General features: G+C 39.9%; 1 protein-coding gene across 1 annotated transcript; it reads left to right on the forward strand.

Annotated features, from left to right (window-relative positions):
- Positions 1-277: 277 nt before the first annotated feature.
- On the forward strand, positions 278-20032 carry LOC117481318 (excitatory amino acid transporter 3-like). The gene is made up of 11 exons (XM_034128963.1): positions 278-320; positions 15353-15464; positions 16073-16115; positions 16187-16249; positions 16359-16540; positions 16797-16904; positions 17426-17548; positions 17670-17864; positions 18468-18602; positions 19648-19761; positions 19921-20032. The coding sequence occupies exons 1-11, from the start codon at positions 278-280 to the stop codon at positions 20030-20032; spliced, it is 1230 nt and encodes a 409-aa protein (XP_033984854.1).
- The last annotated feature ends 93 nt before the right edge of the window (positions 20033-20125 follow it).

Raw genomic sequence — 20125 nt, forward strand, 5'->3', positions numbered from 1 at the left:
ACCTGGTGAGCCTCTGCCAGAGCAGCCTCTTTCTGCTGAACACTGGACGCTCCCCTCCACCTACCATAGCAGCAAGCCAAAGAAAAGGTAACATTTTGTAAATCCACCTCAAATGGATCTGCTGGGCCCATTTCTGGTTAGTTCCTTCTGTCAGGGTTGAGTGAAGCAGGCAGGACCCAAATGCAGATTTCCAAGATAATTCCTTTAATCCAAGGTAACAAAGTAGAAGACAGAACACTACCCTGTGACACAGTCAAAGACAAACAAGGAACTAACAATGACAGCAAACTTTTTCATCAACATAATTGAAGGTGCGAAAGGTAACAGTAAAAACGTTTGACAAATCCTAAATAAACTATTAGGTAAACATAAGAAACAGGAAAATAATGCTCTAGAATAAAAAATCAATGATGCCCTGATAAAAGACCCTGCAGTGTTGGCCAGCTCTCTAAATTAGTATTTTATAAATAGTGCTCTGGACATCACAAAGCTCTTCCCGCCATCTGAGGTCTCCCATAGCCCGACTGTGGATACACATCCAGTTTTTGACCTGGAGGAAATCACAGAGGTGGAGGTAAAAAATATAATCTTAGGGTTAAAAGGTCCTAAGGCTAGGGATGCAGATGATTTAGACACCAACTTTATAAAGACAAATATTGACGGTCTAATAAAACCAATTAGTATGCTAGTAAATCTATCTATTAGCACGAGGGAAGTTCCATCGTCCTGGAAGGTGGCCATGGTGACACCGATTTTTAAATCTGGGGATAAGGCAATGATGTCCAACTACAGACCAATCAGCATCCTCCCCTGTGTCTCTAAGATAGCTGAGAAATGGGTGTCAAAACTAATCACCAAACATTTAGATAAAGGTTTCGCTCCACTCCACCCAATGCAGTTTGGTTTTCGTGCTCACCACTCCACTGAGACAGCTAACTGTGTCTTTGTGGAAAAGGTTAAATGTATGTTGGACACGAGCCCATAATGTAGGTGCTGTCTTCCTTGATCTCAGGAAGGCATTTGACACTGTTGACCACCAAGTGCTCCTTACAAAGCTGACTTATTTCAATTTTTCAGCAGATTCAATACAGTGGGTTGAGTCTTACTTATCGAACAGAAAACAGTGTGTTTTGGTCAACGGTACCAAATCCCCCTACCTTGTCAACCCTGTTGGGGTTCCACAAGGTTCCATTCTTGGACCATTACTGTTTTCACTGTACATGAATGACTTGCCTAATGTATGTCCTGAGTTGAATGTGCAAATGTATGCCGATGATGCGGTCATCTTTGTACAGGGGAAAAATACTGAAATAATCACATCCTGTCTCTCAAATGCATTGGACAAGGTTCAACACTGGCTGAACAACATTTGCTTACAGTTAAATGCAAAAAAAACAGTATGCATGATGTTCAGTAAACGACCAGTCAAAATCGAAGGATCCAATGTGTTTTTAAACGGAGCAGAATTAGAACTAGTCCCCCACTTCAAGTATCTTGGAGTCATACTGGACTCGAACTTGACTTTTAAGAAACATATTAAGAAAGTATCCAATACCATTAAATTCAACTTGCAACATTTTAAACAAATCAGACCTTTCTTAACTGTCAATGCTGCAAAGTCATACCTCCACTGTATGATTCTATCCCACATTGAATACTGTTTTACAAACTGGTCGTTTGCTTGTGCCACAAACCTGAAACCCATAGAACAGCTGTACAAGAGAGCTATGAAGGTTTTTGACAGAAAGACAAATTCATACCACCACTGTACCATCCTAGAAAAACACAATTTATTGAGTTTTGACAATTTAAAGTCTTTTAAAAGTATGTGTTTTTTTTATAAATGTTTACATGGACTGCCCCCCCCTCCCCTAGGGGAATTCATCCACAAAAAACACACTGGACGCTGCACTAGGTCAGAAACCAGAGGAGACTGTGAAGTCCACCATAGACGGACCACTTTTGGACAAAATGTCCTCTCCGTTAAAGGCAGCTCATTCTGGAATAGCCTCCCAACTGAGATACGGGATTGTCCCACTCTCAATAGCTTTAAAGGTCAACTAAAAATAATGGTTGAGAAACAAACAGACGTGCAATCACCGCTAATTGCACTTCAATACAGGGGTATCTCCTCTTGCACTTTATGTAGCACTTTTATATTTTCTTGCACTTTATATGTCGTAGCTGCTATATTGTACTGCCATGTGGTAAATACTTGTGTGTGCTGCTATTGCTCTTTTGCACTTTTTGCGTATCATGTATTTTGTTTATGCTATGTTTGTAAAATGTAATTTTCTTAAATGTTTTATGTGAGGGACTGCGGATGGAAATTAGCTCAAAGCTAAATCTGGCACTGTTACGCTTGACACATTTGAATGTTTTAAGTGTTCATTACTGTGCATTGTCCCTGCCAAATAAACGATTAAATGAAAATGAAAAAATGTCCGTTCCCCTGATTTCAAGTACAAAATGATCAAAGTCTAGATTATGTATGATTTTTTACAGTACATTTGAATGAAAACATTGCAGGAAATGATGTCAAATATGGAGATTATCAAGCTCATCACCAGCATAATAAACCCGATATTTTCGTTTTTTTAACTAAAACCAGAAATAAATGTAAGACATTCGCTTGGAAATTGAGAAACTGGGATGGACATTTCAATGTGAATTATCAATATTTGCAGGCCTAAAGTAAATTGTCATTAAGTGAAGCAGTTGTTTAAATGTACTAAGTACCTGTTGGTTATATTGCCACAACTATTAATTAAGTATTTAAGTGTTTATATTTAAATGTATTTTATGAATGGATAAAACATCAACATTTAAAACAGTGATCGGCTCTGTGTTTCATTCTCAGAAGGAACAACTGAGCTGCACTGAAACAGAAGCAATTAAAAGCTGGACCTAATTGTCCATTGCACAAGGCAAGTTCAGTCATAAGCGGGATGAATTAAGAGCAGGTGGACAGAATAAAAGATGAGGACACGTTGAATGACGCACAGAAGCTCCAGCTCATGTTTTGACCAAAGTGGATACATTTAGGTCATTGAAGCTTAATGGGATGTTACTAAGGATGTTGGCAGAAAAAGACAGGGAGGAAATAAGAGAGAAAAAATATCTCATGTTTAAATACAGTTATTTAAAAAAAGTCTCAGTGCAGTTTCCATGCCAACACTACTAGTGCAGGCCTCTGGAGTCCTTGACGTTATTGGAGGCAGGACATTCAATTACAGGCATCTTTGAATATTACGTGAGTTTATAATTAACAATGTGTACACTGATGTCTGAAACCGCCGGTGCTGGAGTGTTCCATTCATAATGTGCACCATGTGACAGGATACCATAGAAATGTATCTTTAAATGCAACAGTAAAGTGGTACATTGTTATATTGTATTAACAGAACAAATTGAGCACTTGAATGTTTTCTGACAGCACGTTTTGATTTGCAACAACACATTTAAATGTTATCAGCCTATCAAATGGCTGTTATCATTGGTTATCATCTTCCTAGATATCGGTCTGAAGGGGCCTGCTGCTACAGAAGTCCTGAAGGGTAAATGAGGGGAAAACAGTTCTAGAAAATCCATGTTCTATGTCTGATCTAATTTGTTTTCTCTTCTGTGTTTATGACCTCACATAAAAAAAAGGTTTTGCCATAATCATTTTGTATAAGTTCCATAATTTGTTCAAAGATTCTAGTTTTTTTAATACTAATTTTGGCCACATGAGTGCAGCACTACCACATCTCAGCCCCACCCCCTTTCCGATGAAAACAAAGAATCAGCGCCAATAAAATAGTTTCATTACGTCTTAAAGGAGCCCTGTCATGCTGCATTCGTCTGCCTCTATTGTTTTGTGTTCATTTGTTGTGACATTGTTCATGCTGCCCTCTTGGCCAGGTCGCTCTTGAAAAAGAGATTTTAATCTCAATGAGACTTTGGTTAAATAAAGGATATATATATTTTCAGAGATAACGTTTGTATTGAGTGTGTCTACTTTTTACCCTCTGTCTGAAACCAGAGCCCCGTCTGCTCTGATTGGTTAGCTAGCCGGCTCTGTTGTGATTGTTCAAATATCCCACCCCTCAGCCTATCACGTACATTGTGTCGAAACGCTAGCCAGTAGAAGTGCAACAGAAGTAAATTAATGTAGATGCCGCATTGAAATACAAAACACTGGCAAGCCAAGAAAATACAAATGTTAGTGTTAGAGACTGACAGGAAATCGATCCCCTATTGGACATCTTCAACAGGTCACTGCTGCAGTCTGTAGTCCCCACATGTTTCAAACACCATCGTTTCTGTCCCCAAAAAGTCAAAAATCACCAGCCTCAACGACTACCGCCAAGTAGAACTCACCTCCATCATCATGAAGTGCTTTGAGCGGTTAGTCAAAACATTCATCACCTCCTCCCTCCCTGACTCTCTGGACCCCCTGCAGTTTGCCTACAGAGCAAACAGGTCCACAGACGACGCCATGGCCCTCACCATCCACACTGCCCTCTCACACCTGGACCAGAGGAACACATATGTGAGAATGCTGTTCATTGATTACAGTTCAGCTTTCAACACCATTGTGCCCTCCAAGCTGGTCATCAAGTTCAGAGACCTCGGTCTCAGCAGCGCCCTCTGTGATTGGATCCTGAACTTCCTGACGGGGCAGACCCCAGGCAGTGTGGGTGGGAATCATTACAACCTCCACCCTGATCCTCAACACCGGAGCCCCTCAAGGCTGCACGCTCAGCCCTCTCCTCTACTCCCTGTTTACTCACGACTGCGTGGCCACACACAGCTCCAACACCATCGTGAAGATCACTGATGGCGACGAGACAGTGTACAGAGAGGAATTCAGAACCCTGATATATCGGTGCCTGGATAACAACCGCCATCTCAACATCAGCAAAATCAAGGAGCTGATTGTGGATTACAGGTAGCAGCAGAGAGAGGGACACGCCCCTATCACCATCAATGGGACTACTGTGGAGAGAGTCAGCAGCTTCAGGTTCCTCGGTGTCCACATCACTGAGGACCTGACATGGACTCATCACACAAACACTGTCACCAAAACAGCTCGACAGAAGGTTTTCTTTCAACTTCTACAGGTGCACCATAGAGAGTATCCTGACCTTCTACAGGTGCACCATAGAGAGGCACCATAGAGAGTATCCTGACCTTTTACAGGTGCACCATAGAGAGCATCCTGACTGGCTGCATCACGGCCTGGTACGGCAGTTGCAACGATCTCAACCATAAGACTCAGAGGGTAGTGAAAACTGCACAGCACATCACCAGGACAGAGCTGCCATCCATGGAGGATCTCTACTGCCAGCGGCTCAGGAAGAAAGCCCACAGCATTATCAAAGACCCCCACCAACCCAGCAACAAACTGTTCTGTCTGCTGCCGTCTGGCAGGCGTTACCGCAGCATCAGGACGAAAAACCACCAGACTCAGAGACAGTTTCATCCCATAGGCCATAAGACTATTTAACACCTGAGCTTGCACTACTTTTTATTGGGTTTTTAAAAAATGTGTTTTATGTCCGTACAGTAATTTTCGGTACTACATCAACAATACATTTGCAAATGTAGCATTCTGTAAAACAACAGATAATGTATAGAGAGCCGAAGTCCCTCCCTTTCCGGGGGAAATCCATGGGACCTTATTTCGGAAAAATTATGTATTGAAGTCAATGGCGAGAGAAAAGTTATCTTTCGATCCCGTTTCAATTGTGCCATGAATTACACATATGATGTTTGTTAATCTTAAAAAAATAATTTCCAAGTAAAAAAAGTCACAGTTTGTCGTAAAACTGTGAAGTTACACTTATTTGTGTTTGAAACCGCTCAACGAACTACATCTCTGGTCTCGCACAATGAGTAGCATGAAGCTGCAGCGTCGGAGACTGCACTCTCAGGACCTCACTCTCAGGACAAAACCAACTGTTAGCCTTTTTGTTTATTTGTATGTTATGGTTATGTTATTTAGCAGAGGCTTTTATCCAAAGTGACTCACAAAAAACATAAAATAACCATAATTAATATTAGAATATCAATACAAATAGTTACATAGTCAGTTACATTACTTATTACATTTTTAACAGGGTAATTAGTCATCTGTAAACTACTACATTTAAAAAAAAGTAAACTTCCCAACTCTGATCATTAATTATAGTCAGCTAATTAATTAAACTTCAAAGGATGACAAAAGCATGTCAATATGATCTGTCTGTCCGCTACATTAAATCAGCAGTAGCCTAAGTTCTGTCTTCAGTGTAAATGCGTCTTTAATAGTCATTGTATTACTATTTGAATTCATTGTAAATAATCTTAACTGTGCTGACTGTCTGTTTACTGTTTATCAGACAGTCTCATAATTCTGACATGTTTTGCAATATTGCATGAGGTGTTTTAGTCAGTTATTATTATTCTCATGGAGCGTTTTGAAATACAAGGGTATGAAAGCCCTTAACAATATGTGTGTTTTAATTTTAGTAACACTTTATTTTGAGGGTCACTTGTAGATTATCTACAATCTGTCAACAAACTCAGTAGCATGTCAATAGAACATCTGTTAGTTATATTAGGTTAACCATCTACAGATCAGTAGACCATCAGTAACAAGAGCTGTAAGACTCTGGATGGCAATATCTGTTGAGATTATTAATGCATATCAATTGTGCACCAATGCCTTAGCCTTTCCCTATGCAATACTTTAGATTACATCTTGTTCTTATTGTTTCAAAGGCATGGCCAAAGGTTTGCCTTCTGGACTCTGGAGGCCAGAAGCTTGCTCGAGGGAACCCTTCAGCCAGTGTTCAGAGTGCCACGACAGAGTGCCAGAATGGATATCTCCCAGGAGAAGGTGGTCAACAGCAGACCAACAGCAGATTGAAGAATCCACAGTGTGGAAATTGTGCCCAATAAATGTATTCTGCACTGAAATGCCTCTCGGTCAAATTGCATGTTTATCTTTTGCAGCCTGGTGCATAAACACACTAACAGTTGTTTTTCAGTAATCTAGCACCTCTTCAAAGACACATTTGATTTGATTTATTTTGAACGTGTAATACAATAAAAAGATATATATAATAAATGTATGTCTACATACAATATACAATATACATTTACAATTATAAATAGATGATATCATTATTACTACAATATATATATATTTACGTTGTATGTCAAATTTGATAAGACAAATATAAAAGGCTATCTTTTTACATCTGACATACAAAATACATTTGATATTAACAACAAATTGTTGTTGTAAAAAATAAACAATAATAAATATAATAATAATAATAAAAACATATTTTCATGCATGTAAATGTCTACTTTTGTGATTTTCATGCATTTTTAGATGGTTAATAACAAGCATTACAATGTCTACTTTTGCGGTCATCCAATCCGCTAGGTGGCGATGTTGCAAAACAACTAGGGTCCTGTGAGTGCGGTCCTGGGAGTGCGGTCCTGAGAGTGCAGCCTCCGACGCTGCAGCTTCATACTATTGCGCACAATACACGTCACCAACACCAGAATGAGGTGAACAATATTAAATGAGGTGGAAATCATTACAGTCTGGGCATGTTGAGAGCTGCTATTACACAAAAGGGGAGTTAGTCGGTTCCGTAAGAGCCAGCATGCGGGACCGGCTGTACAAGGTTTCTGTGAGTGTCAGTGTTTAACGAGTGTAATGTGTAACGTTAATGTCAGCTAGCTAACATTAGCTAACAAGGTACACTCCTGTGTTTTGTTTTAGCAACTAGTTTTCTGTGTACCTTGTCCTTGCCAACACTAATGTTATCCACAGCATACACAGCGATCACGCAGTTCTTAACAAGAAAACGAGTTGCTAAAACAAAACACGAGAGTGTACCTTGTTAGCAGTGTTCGAATTACCCATTTGCTTTCGGGGGAGCCCTATTTTTCAGTGCACATCCTGCTACTAAATATGTCACACGCACGCTCTGTTGACTGGCGCAGCAGCGCGGATTCGATCAATTGCTATAAAATCACTCTGCTACTACTACAGACGGTGTCACTACGCCGGCGGCTGTGGCCGTTGTTGAAGCCTCTTCAGGCTTCAAGGGTGCTGTGATAAAGATAAAAGCATCCGGGATGCTCTTCAGGCTCCGCATCGGCAGGCCTCTCCCTCCCTCGGTGTGGAGCTGTCAAACTCGACCCGCTTACAGCCGGCCAACTAAAAGTTGTTCCGTTCACGTTGTCATTTTTAGACTCCTTCGCTTCTTTGCTTGTGAATCCAAAAGCTTGGCTGTTTTCTTTTTGCCATATTTTTTATTACAAAGCCAGAGTTAAAAAAATATCAATATGAACATTTCAAATACTGCGCCGGCATCGCCACCGTAACCATAGCAACGTAAGTAGCGTAAAGAATGCAGTGCCGCCACGTACAGATGGCAACACCCAGAAATATTCACAAATATAAAACAAATATTCAGAAACTGTAATGAACAATAACTATTATTTATTTCAAGAACTGTTATTTACAGAAACTCAACATTTCTAATCTTTGTGACACAAATATGCACGACTGTTTTGGGCTCCCCCTATTTATCTCAAAGTCGGCCTTCAGGGGAGCTCCCTCCCTCTTCGGGGGAGCCAAGCTCCCCCTGGCTCCCCCCCATTTAGAACAGTGCTTGTTAGCTAATGTTAGCTAGCTGACATTACACTCATTTAACACTCACCTCGGCTCTTATGGAACCGACTAACTCCCCTTTTGTGTATATACAGCTCTTGTGGAGTCTATTTTTATATAACATTAGAAAGACTGATTCTTATTATTACATTATAAGCTTATTGTGCTCATTTTATGTTGCTATGACTTTGGAATAAATAGACAAAATCACCAATCCCAAGGTTTGATGGATTGGATAGGAAACAAAGGGAAAAGTCACAGAAGAAAGTTTTTAGCCTGCAATACAGAGTAGCAAGGTCAGGTGCAGATACTGGAAGAATACAAAGAGTTATTCATAAACAGGACATCGCTCCGGCCTTGAGTTGTATGGGAGCATCGCTCCCACGCATAGCTAGGAAGCAGCATTATGAAGGTTTTCCACTATATCTGTAGAAACGTTAGCGAAAACAAATTACTAGGATAGAGACAGAGTAGGGAGGGACTACGCCAGCCGGCCGAATGTTGATTGAAGGATCGTGTTGCCAAGAGACTTTTGTCTAAGTCTGCGCACCAACGAGAGAGAGCCAAGTCTAAACCACGGTTTCTCTTAATCTAGTCTTGACCAATCATAAATGTACGCCCTGTGTAATAAAATGTATTGTCGCACGAGGTTCGGGGCTCTTTCCGGAAATGGACTGACAGATTACAGCTCTGCTGCCTGTGATTTCTGTGACCGGACGGAGTCCTTGGCCAAGTGAATATATATATTTTGCTCTCTTATAATAAATATTTAAACTTAGAAGTTGTTTTCTTGAAACTTGAAATGTTTTAGCTCTATGAAACCTGATTAGTACTTATATGATTCTGTTTTCTTCAAGTTTGTATCTTGTTAGTCGAATGCACTTATTGTAAGTCGCTTTGGATAAAAGAGTCATCTAAATGCAATGTAATGTTTTCCTGGAATTTTGAACGCAACAAATTGGTGACCCCTACGTGATTCCAAAAAGACGATTGGTGACTCGCGGCTTCGAGTCCAAGGGACCGAGGGGCGGCGGCGACCTCCTCCAGACATCCTACCAATACTCACAGGGCCAAGATCAAAGGTGAGCAGAAGCCTGTTGAATACTGCCAAAATTCTGCATAGGTAGAGAAAGGACTGTTAAAGTGTGAGTATCGGTGGATGCAGAGGAGGTAATGTAAAATATAGATAACTGAAATATGTAAAGAGCAAAGGATATATTTCTCGTAAATATCAAATCAAATCAAATCAAGTTTTATTTATAAAGCACATTTAAAAGCGATTTTTGGTCGAGCCAAAGTGCTGTACATGTAATAAAAACACATTACTACAATCACAATAAAAGACAATAAATTACAACAGATATATAAAAAACACAGGGAAAAGTCAGGAGTCGTGATCCGCTCTGACTAGAAGGCCAGGGAGAAGAAGTGTGTCTTAAGAGTAGATTTAAAAACCCCTAGGGTCTGGGCCGACCTCACATGGAGGGGCAGAGTGTTCCAGAGCCTAGGGCCAGCTGCTGCGAAGGCTCGGTGCCCTCGGGTTTTTAGCCTGGTCTTGGGCACTACCAGCAGCAGCTGGTCAGCAGAACTTAAAGCTCTGGCTGGGGTGTAGCGCTGGAGGAGTTCAGCTATATAGGCCGGAGCCAGCCCATTTAGTGCTTTAAAAACAAATAAAAGGATTTTAAAATCAATTCTGAACCGAACTGGAAGCCAGTGTAGTGAGGCCAGAATTGGGGTGATGTGGTCACGCTTTTTGTGGCCAGTCAGAAGACGTGCAGCTGCGTTTTGGACTAGCTGCAGGCGTTTAATTGAGGCCTGGTCCATACCCACGTATAGAGCGTTGTAGTAATCCAGTCTCAAGGTTACAAAGGTGTTAATAACCATTTATAAGTCTTTAAAAGATAAATACGACTTGGTTTTGGCCAATAGTCTTATTTAAAAAAAGCAGGATTTGACTATGGTGCTGACCTGCTTGTCGAAAATATGATAAAGATAAAAGCATAAAGGGTGCTGTGATAAAGATAAAAGCATCCGGGATGCTGTGATAAAGTGCCAGGGGTACTAAAGCATCAGGGGTGCTGTGAAAAGCTCCACCGCCGTGTGGAGGCTGTGTTTGGATATATTTCTTGTAAATGTGCATGCCAGTACCAGGGGTACTAAAACGTCAGGGACGTTGGGAAGTGCCAGGGGTACTAAAGCATCTGGGGTGCTGTGAAAAGCTCCACCGCCGTGTGGAGGTTGTGTTTTGAGGAAAACGAAGAATAGGGCAAGTGATTGGATTTAAAGTAAGATATTTATAGTAAGTGAAGACTTTCTGGGAGAGGTTTAAAAAGGGTGATTACGCAAAGTCAGTGACGGCTGCTCAGTTGTCTCATCCTTCCTATGAACTTACTATAATATCCTAAAAATGGTGGCAGGGACAATTTAGGACATGACAGAAAATATAGCATTTGGTTGCTAAAATCTGAAGAAAGCCTCTTTACCAAGCTCCAAACTAAGTTAAATATCTCAAAAAGTGTAAAAGATATGAAAAATCTGAAGAACAAGTTTTATAGCTGAAGGTCTTGTGATAATTTTAAAGTTGGAAGGAAGTCTCTAGCTGAAAGTATGTGGAAGGAGAAGCATTTGGCGCAAGGTGTAGGTAAAAGAGGATTTGAAGGTTCCTCCCATTGAGTTACATGTTAAAAAAAGAGTTTAAAAAGCTGAATATTTTTAAAAGTATAAAATATTTTGAAGAGGTTGAAGTTTTCCCAGCATGTGCTGAAAAGGCTGAATAGTTTGATATTTGAATGGTTTCTGTAGCTGAAAGTATGCTGAAGTTATTGAGAGCCAAAGTATTGGTTGAAACTAGAAAATGCATTTCCTGCAGAAAATACGTGCGAATGCTGTAAACTGTGAACATTTGTGGCTGAATTTTGCTGAAAATGCAGAAAAAGCTGAATATTGTATTAGTTGAATGGTCTCTGTAGCTGCTTTTAGCTACAAAAACCAGTGTGTTGCTGAACTTAGCGGAGAAATGCAGAAAAGTGAAATGATTTGAATCAAATTGTTACAGCTCAAATGCATTGCAATGACTTTGTTGAAAACTTGAAAGTGAAATGTTAAACTGGAAGAGTAGGAAAAAATAGTGAAGAAGCTTAATATTTAAAAGAAAAGGTTTTAAAAAAGGTATAAACAACAAAATGTATAGCCTCAATGTCCTGAAATAGCTCAATAAGTTAATAGTTGAATCGTTTCTGCAGCTGAAAGTAGGCTGAAGAAGTTAGATATTAAATGTAAGTAGTAGTGAATGAATGTTTACAAACACCTGTGTGTGTAAGCCCAGAGATCAAAGGTTACTATGGTGACGACGTTATTCTCTCTCTCTCTCTCTAGAGAGAAGAGAGTAGAGAGAGAGACGGAGAGAGAGGAGAGAGAGAGAGAGAGAGAGAGAGCGCAGAGAGCGAGTAGATCAGAGCGAGATAGAGAGAGAGAGCAGAGAGACGAGATAGCTCTCTAGCGCTCGATCTATCGCTCGCGCATCTATCTCTCTATCTATCTGCTCTCTCTCTCTCTCTCTCTCTCTCTCTCTCTCTCTCTCTCTCTCTCTCTCTCTCTCTCTCTCTCTCTAATGAATGAAACACCCAGAAGTACTTGTACTCAGGGCCGGCCCTAGACTTTTGGGGGCCCTAAGCGAGCTTTGGCTTGGGGGCCCCCCTCACTCTAGCGTGTTCTCACTTCACACAACACGGAACCAACTTTTGTCTTATGATGTTAGCATAAGCACACATATTGTATAAATAAGCATGTAAACACTAGGGGGGTCCTCGCCTCCTCTAGGGGGGTCCGGGGGCATGCTCCCCCAGGAAGATTTTTTTTTAAATATTGAAGTTAAAAGCATCAATCTGGTGCACTTTGAGAGCAAAATTAAGAGATCTATGGATACATCTCTCAACACCCATATGAAACAGAACTGTAAACAGATTTTTCTTTATGGATATTTTACAAATCACTCCCCTTTTAAACTGTATTCTTGTTTTGTCATATAGTATTTCATAACTGTTTTTCATTTATTCTCTCTGGCTGTCCATCTCATAATGTTCACATAGCAACTAGCTGTCAATAGGAATATCATTCAGAAGAATTATAATTTCATGCAAAAATCTGTCACAAAAAGAGGTTGCACATTTAAATTCAGGTGTTGTTATGGCAACAACAGTGGCCAAACAGCCACATTTACTGCTGCAAATACGTTCAATCGTAAAGCAGTGGCAACTATGCCACCATTTCAGCTGACTTTTTCTCAGAAATACTGTCACATAACATCCATATATTTCAGTGCTAGGTTGATGCTTAGCTAAGCTAACTATGAAACACTTTAACTGACAGGACTCGAGGATCAGCTGTGTACTGTAAGGTAGCTTCTAGCTTCATGTCGAACAGTAAGTCAACATTTCCCAGAGAGCTTTCTTTGAAATCACCAGGTAACGCTAAAAAACATTACATTTAGATTGTATGACAAAGTGTTTATTTAATATATCTGGCTAGCTATAGCTACTTGCTAACAGTTTAGCTTACCCCCGCGATTCAAAGTAACGTCAACGTAGCTGTAATTTCTCCTGGCTCAAGTGCTGGCTCTGGGGTTGTTGTGTGAACCACCACTTGAGAATTGTCGTCTTTTTTAAGAACAAATGTTCTTATGTCCATCTTCAAAAACTCTGAGTCTGAGACTGAGGGTTTATTTTAAACATTGTCACAGCTCACAGGATAGGTACCTGTCAGCCAATAAGACAGATGTTTATTTCCATTCAACTCTCTGGTTGGTCTGGTGCCTTGCCTCTGTTGCATTCACTGAACACGGGAAATTACAATCCTGCCGTCCTCTCTAGTGTCATGATGAGGTTCAGGTAAAGCACGGTTAATGTATTATATGATTGACTTAATAATATAATACATGACTTTGAGAGTAGGCAATCTAGGCATATTAACAAAATTAATTAAACATACTTATCACGGCGACGGTATACTGAGATAAAAAACGGTGTACTGAGATAAAAAAAAAAAAAATTCATTTTTTTCTCTTTTTTTTTTCCATTTTTTGCTAGGGGGCCCTTAGTGGTTGCGGGGCCCTAAGCGGCCGCTTATGTCGCTTAATGGGTCGGGCCGGCTCTGCTTGTACTGTACTGTAGCATATCATTTTTGAATAAATAATTTTTCAAATTGTGAATTTCACATATATATAAAAAAACATAAATTTCTTGGGGTTGCTTAGAAGTTGCTATGCCAAATGTTGGTGTTGCTGTAGCAACTCCAAGCTACCGCCTGGCGCCGCCCCTGGCTCACACAGATTCATTTTGTCGAGGAGTAATGCTGCGTTCACACCGGACGCGATGCGATGTTTGGGGGCGGCGCGATTACATGTAAAGTCAATGCAGACACGCGGACAGACGCGAATTCGCTCCGACGGCGCGCATGAAGCGGTGGATGCGGCGCGAATCACGCGTTTGAGGCGATTGAACGGTGCCGCGTTAAACGCGAGAGTTCCATTTTTTCAACTCGAGCGTCAAATTCACGTGACGCGTTCTCGCGGAAGCCAATCAGCGGTGAGGATCTCAGCCGCCGTCACTGACGTTCAACCACACAACATCAGCCGTTAGCTGTTAGCAGTTAGCACACAGAGCTCACAGCTCCTCATATATGTTCAGAAACTGGACAAAAGTTAAACAAGTACAAACCACAGACTGTCTGTGTCATGGCGAATACAGTCGCTGCTTTATTTATATCTGTAGGCCGTTGTTATGAGTGTGGAATGAGCATATACAACGTTAGTTTAGCCTGGTCGACCCGATCTTCATTCAGAAAACAAGCATTTTAAAAGGTTTTTCGCCTGCCGTCTTGTCTGCAGACTTGTCAAAGCATTAATTCATGGTGAGCTGCAGGAGATACTGACGGGCTGTAAGGAGAGAGAGAGAGGGGGAGAGAGGAAAAGAGAGCGATTCCGCTCATTTCTCCCGTGTTATTATCCCAAGTTAATGTAAACTTGAATAATGTACTTCATTTGAATGTAATAATTATGTTGGTTGGTTGGTTTGTGGAAGCGCCAGTGAATGAGCCCCATTAACTGAGTTTTAAACATCACTTTAAATGGAAGTCCCCCATAGGCCCCGCCCACTCGATCGGATCGGCGATCGGTATCGGCCGATACTGATTCCGGCGATCAGCCCCAAAATTGGCGATCGGAGCATCCCTAGTTAATTTGTTACCATTACTAGTTACCTGTAAAATTGTAATCAGAAGCCTAATCTGAGTATCAAAATATAAAGGTAATGTAGCCTGAAGCTTCTATTGGCTAAAGCTCCAACACATTGTACATGATAGGCTAAGGGGCGGGACATCTCTGAGCGGTTGACCAATCACAACAGAGCCGGCCAGCTATCCAATCAGAGCAGACTGGGCTCTGGTTTCAGACAGAGGGTGAAAAGAAGTGCTGCAGCACATTAAAGCATGGAGACTGTTAGAGTAGAGGCAAACAATAGGAATGTGAAGATTAGCATAGTAAGGCCCCTTTAAAAAACATGAATCATTCACAGTATGATGTTCAAACCTGCATATATTATTATATTATTGTGTTCAATCGAGCTGCTGGTGCTCTTTCTCACATGAACGGGGTGTTTTTGCTTCTCATGCTCCACCATGGATTCTGTGTTGCAGGGATAGCTCTGATGATGGTGTTCAAACCAGGGAGTGCTCATGCTGTTGAAGGAGAAGACCCAGAAGACGATGAGCCCTTCTTCAATGTTGACTCCTTGATGGACATCATAAGGTGAGAAGAACATTTCTGCTTGCCCTGCATATTCAGTTCAGCAAGGCTTTTAAGTCAGAAACAGCTCAAACATTTAGAGGACTCAAATCCATTTATCGTCTCCTTTAGCAGAAATAATGATGTATTTCAGGTGTTCTTCAGTGCAGATCATGTGCAGCGAACTGGCCGTTATAGCAACAAAAACAAAAACTGACAGGGTTATGGAGGGGGTTTGAATCACCCTGAAACCTTGTTTTTCCTTTCTTCTAATTGTTCTCTTTTTCATTTCTTTACTGGGGACAGCTTTGCCGCCATAATTCCAAAGTTCCATGCTCTCTGCTCATTTAAAAATGTATATATAAAAAGTATTCCATAGGGTTTTCCAATGGAGGAGACACCTGCCTTTAAATTGACTGTTCTCCTTTCTGCGGATTGATATGACTCCACTTGTCCCTTGACTTGTCTGCTATCAAAAAGAGCAGACTGCTGGATGCCCAAATCAGATTAGAGTATTCAACTAAGTCATCTAATACAGAAATATTGCATAATATCCTTAATTAAGACACAATTCCTTGGTTGTTTCACCATTTCCAAACATACTGATGGTGTGACTTATTTTTTGTTTATAGGAACATGGCGCCTAAATGCCTGATTCAGGCTTGCTTCAGAAAGGTATGCTTCAATTAGGACAAACTGCTCATTTGTATTATTAATGTCGCTAAAACTTTATTTATCTTTTGTAGCACGAGACTGATAGGTTGGAATATGAAGTTGAATCGGATGAGTTGAATTCTAGCCTGGATATGGTAAAAAAATGTCCTGGTCACTGTTGAAGATTGTTTTTTGAAGTTTACATGAAAGACGTTGATGTTTGATTCATGATCATTTTGCTATGACATTTTTCTCTTGTTACAGAATGTGACAGAAGTGCGACTGTCGGTCAAATATGTCAATGGAGCCAACATTTTGGGCCTGATTGTGTGGGCTTTAATATTCCGCATAATCTTCAACAGGATTGGAAAAGATGGGAAAGTCCTTGTAGAGGTCTTTCATGTCCTCAACGAGGCCACAAAAATAATTGTCGACATGATACTGAGGTAAGCTTGTACAACAAACCTTATGAAACAAGAAATACAGTTAAATTCCACTTCCTTTTCTGCTCACAGTTTTAAATTAGAGTTAGTGAACTTTTACCTCTGTTACTTTTGCTTTTAGACAATTTTTCAGGTTTTGACGTCCAACGATATGAATCCATTATTATGTTGATTTATCATTTTCTTCAATGAAAAAAACATAGCTGATTTATTTTTGAACTAATATCTACATATTTTTCATTTCATGGTTATCTTTCAGCTTCTTGCCAGTTGGAGTGCTGTTCTTGACCACAAGCCATGTTATTGAGTTTGATAACGTGGAAACTATCTTCCAAATTGGAAATTTCATGGCACTGGTTTTTATTGGGTATGTTCAACTTCAATGTTTTAGCATTGAAATATCACAGTTCTTTTAAAAGTTAAGTGGAATGATCAATACAACTATTTAGCTAATGTTAGCTGCTAGATATTGCACTATTATGGACGTTTACTCACTCTTGTGCTACTATTGTCTTAGCGTTAGCATTATCCCACCTTTTTTGGTCTAAAAGTAGTAGCCTTGCGTTAAATAATATATCAATCAGGTATTTTATTTAACCTCACTTGTAGCCTTAACGAGTCATCAAGCTACAGTAAGCTAAAGCAACACATTTGTTAATTGTATCCACCAAAAGCTACTGGTTATACCAGACCAAAACACACATTACGCCTCCCAAAAAATGTAATGAGCAGCAGAAGGCAGCCATGCTCGGCTCATTTCCTGAGACCCTGGGATTGCTGTTACAGTCTTGTCGTTTTAATACTCTTGCCCGGCAGCTGCATTGTGTAGACAAACTGTCAGCAATTGTATCAGATGATTCCATATTGTGCATTCATTGTGTGTTTCAGGCTCATAATTCACTCAACAATAGTTTTGCCTGTGACCTATTTCCTGTGTACGAGACGTAACCCCTATGGCGTTATCAAGGAGATTTTTCCCGCCTTAAAAATGGCACTGTTCAGCTCGTCAAGGTGAGATGATGTAACACAGAGCTGATATTTCAACATTCATCATTAGATCTGCAAGCATATCTTTGAGAGATGTACATTTCTAATATTTTCACTAACTAAGCATGCATTGTGTGTTTCCCAGCGTTAAAACACTACCACTCACTATTCAATGTTGTGAGAGCCGACTCATGATCGACAAAAGTGTCACTCAGTACATGCTGCCCATCGGGACCAACATCAACATGGATAGAACTGCCCTTTATGAAGTGGCCGCAGCCATCTTCATAACCCAAATCAACAACATCCACCTGAAAATCGGCCAGTTAATCGCTATTGCGTAAGCCACTCAAAATCATACCATCATCACCATAGCAAGTTAAGAAGTAATAATATTTAGTGTGCAGGACATTGTAGTAAACAGGAGCCTTGACAGGGTGTTTTGAATAAACCCTAAAGGAGCTTATTTAGCTATAATTACCTGTTTGCTGAATTTTATCCCGCTTATTACACGGCTTCTTACTAAATAAATCCATACTTTGATCCAAAATATTGCTTTCAACATGTCATCAATTAAAAAATGATTGTATTGTTTACGCAAAATAAATATAGTCCATTATACTGCATATCTAGCCGTCACAAATCCAAGATTCAAGTGTCGTGCTTTCCACAAATACTAAATGATTGGTGTTTTCGAAAGAAGGAAGATGTATGTGTACGTTAAATTGACTTCTTTCTGCGGATTGATATCACCGCACATGGTCCCTTGATCAGAGCAACGGTCTGCTATCAAAAAAGAGCAGACTGCTGAATGTCAAAATGTACCAATCAGAATGCAGTATCCAACTGAGCTTTTTTATAATATTGGTTAAAAGTGTACAAGATGAGACATTTAAAAGGAATAGACTTGGTAAAGTTGTATGTGTCTGTGTTTGATCTGCAGGTTGACATCAGGAGTGTGCAGCATAGGATCCTCAGGGATCCCGGCTACTGGAGGAATGACCACTATGTTTGTTCTGATGACCGATGGTTTACCTGCCAAGGAAGCCATCATTCTGGTGGTTGTAGAATGGCTCCTGTAAGTTTAATACAAGTAATGTAGAAATGACTGTAGCTGCCTTTTCTGTTTCTTGACTGGTGCACCAGTTACAAGTACAAGTCATGCAATTAATATCTTACTTAAGAAGAAGTACAAAAGTATGGGCATTCAAATATACTTGAATAACAAAAAGTAAAAGTACTTATTGGGCGATGTAGCTCAATTCAGAGTCATATCAACTTAAATATTGGATTGTGATTATTGATGCATTCACTTGTTTGTCACAGCTAGTAAACGTGGAGCTTATTTTAATTACTTTATATACTACTACTGAATATCTTAACCTATAATTATATATCTTACTTTATTTATATTTCTTATTAGCGAATAATCAGAATCTGTAAAGTAACTAGTAACTTATTTTGTTAGATAAATGCAGCAGAATAAAAGTACAATATTGGCTTATAAAATAAGAATACTCAAGTAAAGTACAAATACCTCAAAATCAAGTACATACTTGAGTAAATGTACTTCAACACATTATACCACTGGTTTTCTTGAAATGTTTATGCATGTGTTTCACAGTTGTGAGTGGGAATGCTAGCCCCCTGTAGAGGATGGTATTTTGTCATTATTAGCATACATTTTTTTGTATTTAAGCTATATTGTGTAAATATTTTGAAATGAAATTCAACATTTTCAAATTCAAAAGCAATATTAGACAGTATTTTATAACATGTGTTAGGTTTGTAGGCCATATTTGTCATTATGATTAAGATGTAGCCTGACATTGTAAATCCTGTGTCTTCAAGTGTTGCTAACAACAAGTAAGGCATACCTTTATAATGTATTGAGTGTGGGGAGCTCAATACACTAATAGTGTTTTTGTTTTGTTGTCTGAGCAAATTTGTCCTGACCGCTTTTAAATATGTATTACCTCTTTTATGCTTTATGCGAAATGGTTCGCTAACCAGCTAACATTCTTTTGTCCTTTTGGTCGGTCAGCTAAAGTGCAAATGGATCAAAGAAACAAAAATAAATCAGAACATCTGCTCAACTTTCATGGTCTGTTGGTGTCTTTCAGAGACCGCTGCAACAGTGTTGTCAACGTCTTGGGAAACTGTATTGGCGTGGCAATCGTTCACCAGGTGTCAAAAGGACAACTGGGAGAAATGGAGCAAGGACCGCCAACGCCATGGTACAAATCTATCTTGTCTTATTTGTTGGATTTTGGCTTTACATTTGCAGAAAAGGTGAAGTAAATACTTCAGTTAGGCTAGTGGCAGAGAGAAGCAGCAGGTTAAAAACAAAAGTATATATTTCTTTCTGCTGACCTATTTGTGCTTTGCATGGCTAGGGTGCAGGTCATTGATGATGAGGAACTCAGCCTGGACATGATCCAGGCTGAGTTCAACCCAGAGGAGCTCGCCGAGGACGAGGAAGACATGTTCAACGCTCTGGAATATTAGGAGAGCTAAGATGACAACTACACTTGAGAAAGTTCAGAAAAATCCCATGAAGTTGTTGTTAGTTGTCATGATTATTTAGTACACATTTATTTC

Source organism: Trematomus bernacchii, unplaced genomic scaffold, assembly GCF_902827165.1.
Source record: "Trematomus bernacchii unplaced genomic scaffold, fTreBer1.1, whole genome shotgun sequence".
Classification (NCBI taxonomy): domain Eukaryota; kingdom Metazoa; phylum Chordata; class Actinopteri; order Perciformes; family Nototheniidae; genus Trematomus; species Trematomus bernacchii.